At 43.5% G+C, this 2,228-nt stretch overlaps 1 protein-coding gene across 1 annotated transcript; it reads left to right on the forward strand.

Moving 5' to 3' along the window:
• The first annotated feature begins 527 nt into the window (after positions 1-527).
• On the forward strand, positions 528-1,797 carry LOC114683117 (small proline-rich protein 2D). Its single transcript, XM_028857291.2, has 2 exons — positions 528-575; positions 1,237-1,797. Exon 2 carries the CDS (start codon positions 1,256-1,258, stop codon positions 1,526-1,528), a length of 273 nt encoding a protein of 90 aa, XP_028713124.1. The 5' UTR covers positions 528-575; positions 1,237-1,255; the 3' UTR covers positions 1,529-1,797.
• Positions 1,798-2,228: the final 431 nt, after the last annotated feature.

The raw sequence follows: 2,228 nt of genomic DNA on the forward strand, positions 1-2,228 counted from the left end.
CCCCAATGAACAGCATATTCCATTTCCTATGGTTACAGAAAAGAATTCAACCTAGGAGGGAGACATAACCTCTTTCTGGGACCAGGCTTGTCAAAGATGAAGCTGAATCCACAGCTGAAGTCCATAGTAACACTTTCCTTCTTTCAGCACATAGGCAGATTATACCATTGAAACAGGAATATAAATGGGCCAATGCATCAAAGAACATAAAAGAGCTGAAATAGAACACACCGAATACAAGAGAGTTGTAATAGAGAAAAGAAATATTGTCTTCAATCAAGGAAACAACTCAGACAACCAGGGAGTTCTTGCTGAAACTGAAAAGACAAGAGGGCCCACTGAGTCACAGAACTTTACAGGGATGATGTCCTGGAAAAAGGATATTTCCTACTTTGTAGAGTCCCAGTCTAGCCAGTCATGCATGGATTTGCATTTTGGTTGGGAAATTCTTGGACCTGCCCACTGTCAGTCATCTGTACTTCCACTGGGCTGGGCAACCAGTCCTATAAAAAGGGTCTTTGCTGCATGACTGCAGACTCCTGGTACTCAAGTCCTGGACTACTTTGGAGAACCTGGTGAGTGTCATTTGTTGAGTTGGTCTGTCTTTATGGTCTTCTTATGTGCTGTAGTCAGTTTTGAGGGAGTAAGTGTGATCAGTCTTGTTGTGATCATGATATAATGGGTATCTACTAAGCAACTAAAATTTAGCAGTGGATACAATAGTCCACTCTGACAGCTGGCTTTTCCTTTTATTTGGTAGGTGAGTGAACAGAGTATTTCTATGAGTCATATACATCTTTTGGTGTCATTTTTACATCCCTATACCTTAGCAGGTATTAGAACCTGGGATTTACCTAAGCTGTCCTCAATTCTGCAAATCCAGACAACTTGCTGGTATGTCACAAGTGACAAAGGAGTCAGGAATTGGTTCTGAGATTGGTCAGGCTTCTAGAACTTGAGAATGCCTGTCTTGAAGATATTTAGTGTGAAACCAGCCTTATTTGTTTCATTGGATCAAATTTGTTTTTTCTCATAGCAAAAAGGCATGGAAAAAAAAGGTTATTTCCTAAGGCTACTATCCCAGATTGCCAATATAAAGGAAAAACCAGCCTGTTCTAAAGCATGAATAGGGTAATATGCACATGCATGTAGAGAGAAATGTCTCTGATGTTTCATGTCTCCATCAGTCTTCTCTGTGTGGATCATTTCTGAACACTCTCATGTAATGTCTTTCAGATCCTGAGACCTCAGCACGATGTCTTACCAACAACAACAGTGCAAGCAGCCCTGCCAGCCTCCTCCTGTGTGCCCACCCCCTAAGTGCCCAGAGCCTTGTCCTCCCCCAAAGTGTCCAGAGCCTTGTCCTCCTCCACAGTGCCCTGAGCCTTGTCCTCCCCCAAAGTGCCCAGAGCCTTGTCCTCTCCCAAAGTGCCCTGAGCCCTGCCCCCCTCAGCCATGCCAGCAGAAATGTCCTCCTGTGCAACCTCCTCCAGTTTGCCAGCAGAAGTGCCCACCCAAGAGCAAGTGACTGCTTCTGCTGTCACCAGGATCATGAGAGGAGAAGGAACTCTGTCTCTGAGGCTTCCGTGGAAACACTCCCATCTTCCCTTCAAAGTCTCTCATGGATGCAGAAGAATCTTCTCCATACTTCACCCTCCATGTGTCTGTGTTGACCCCTATAGGGAAGGTGTTCCCCTGCGGTTGTTCTGCTTCTGTAGTTAAGGGGCTGCTGAGAATGATCTCCACACTGTTTCTGTGCCCCTGTTTCTCAGAGTGAAGAGCAGACCCCCCCCCCACCCCCCGGCTCTGAGAGGATGTTTTCCAAAACTGACAGTCACCTTAGTTAGGTTGTTGCCACTCTGGTTTCATCTCCTGAATAAAGTATAATTTCTTGATCATATTTGTATGTTCCTTTTCTCTAAAACTCACTCTATTACCCGCCTGTTATTCTCCTGTTCCAATATTTTTATTCTTTGATCTCCATGTCATTATGCAGTAATCAGGTTTTGACTGATTTATGGGTCCTAGAAAAATTACTTGGTGTTTGTTTGCTTGAGAGACACATCATTTCATTCTGCATAACCACAGTCTCTTCTTTAGCACATGTTAACTCAAGAAGATAAGGTAATATTCAGATATGCATGTGCCTTTTAGGACATATTTTCTCCCTATATCCCTATGTATTTTGCTCTTACTGTTCTCCTTTTTCTGACCTTATAGTTACACAT

This window comes from Peromyscus leucopus, chromosome 6, assembly GCF_004664715.2.
Source record: "Peromyscus leucopus breed LL Stock chromosome 6, UCI_PerLeu_2.1, whole genome shotgun sequence".
Taxonomy (NCBI): Eukaryota; Metazoa; Chordata; class Mammalia; order Rodentia; family Cricetidae; genus Peromyscus; species Peromyscus leucopus.

What these genes read in the sequence shown, in the direction of transcription:
- LOC114683117 (XM_028857291.2), top strand. Translation starts at nt 1,256, where the DNA reads ATGTCTTACCAACAACAACAGTGCAAGCAGCCCTGCCAGCCTCCTCCT.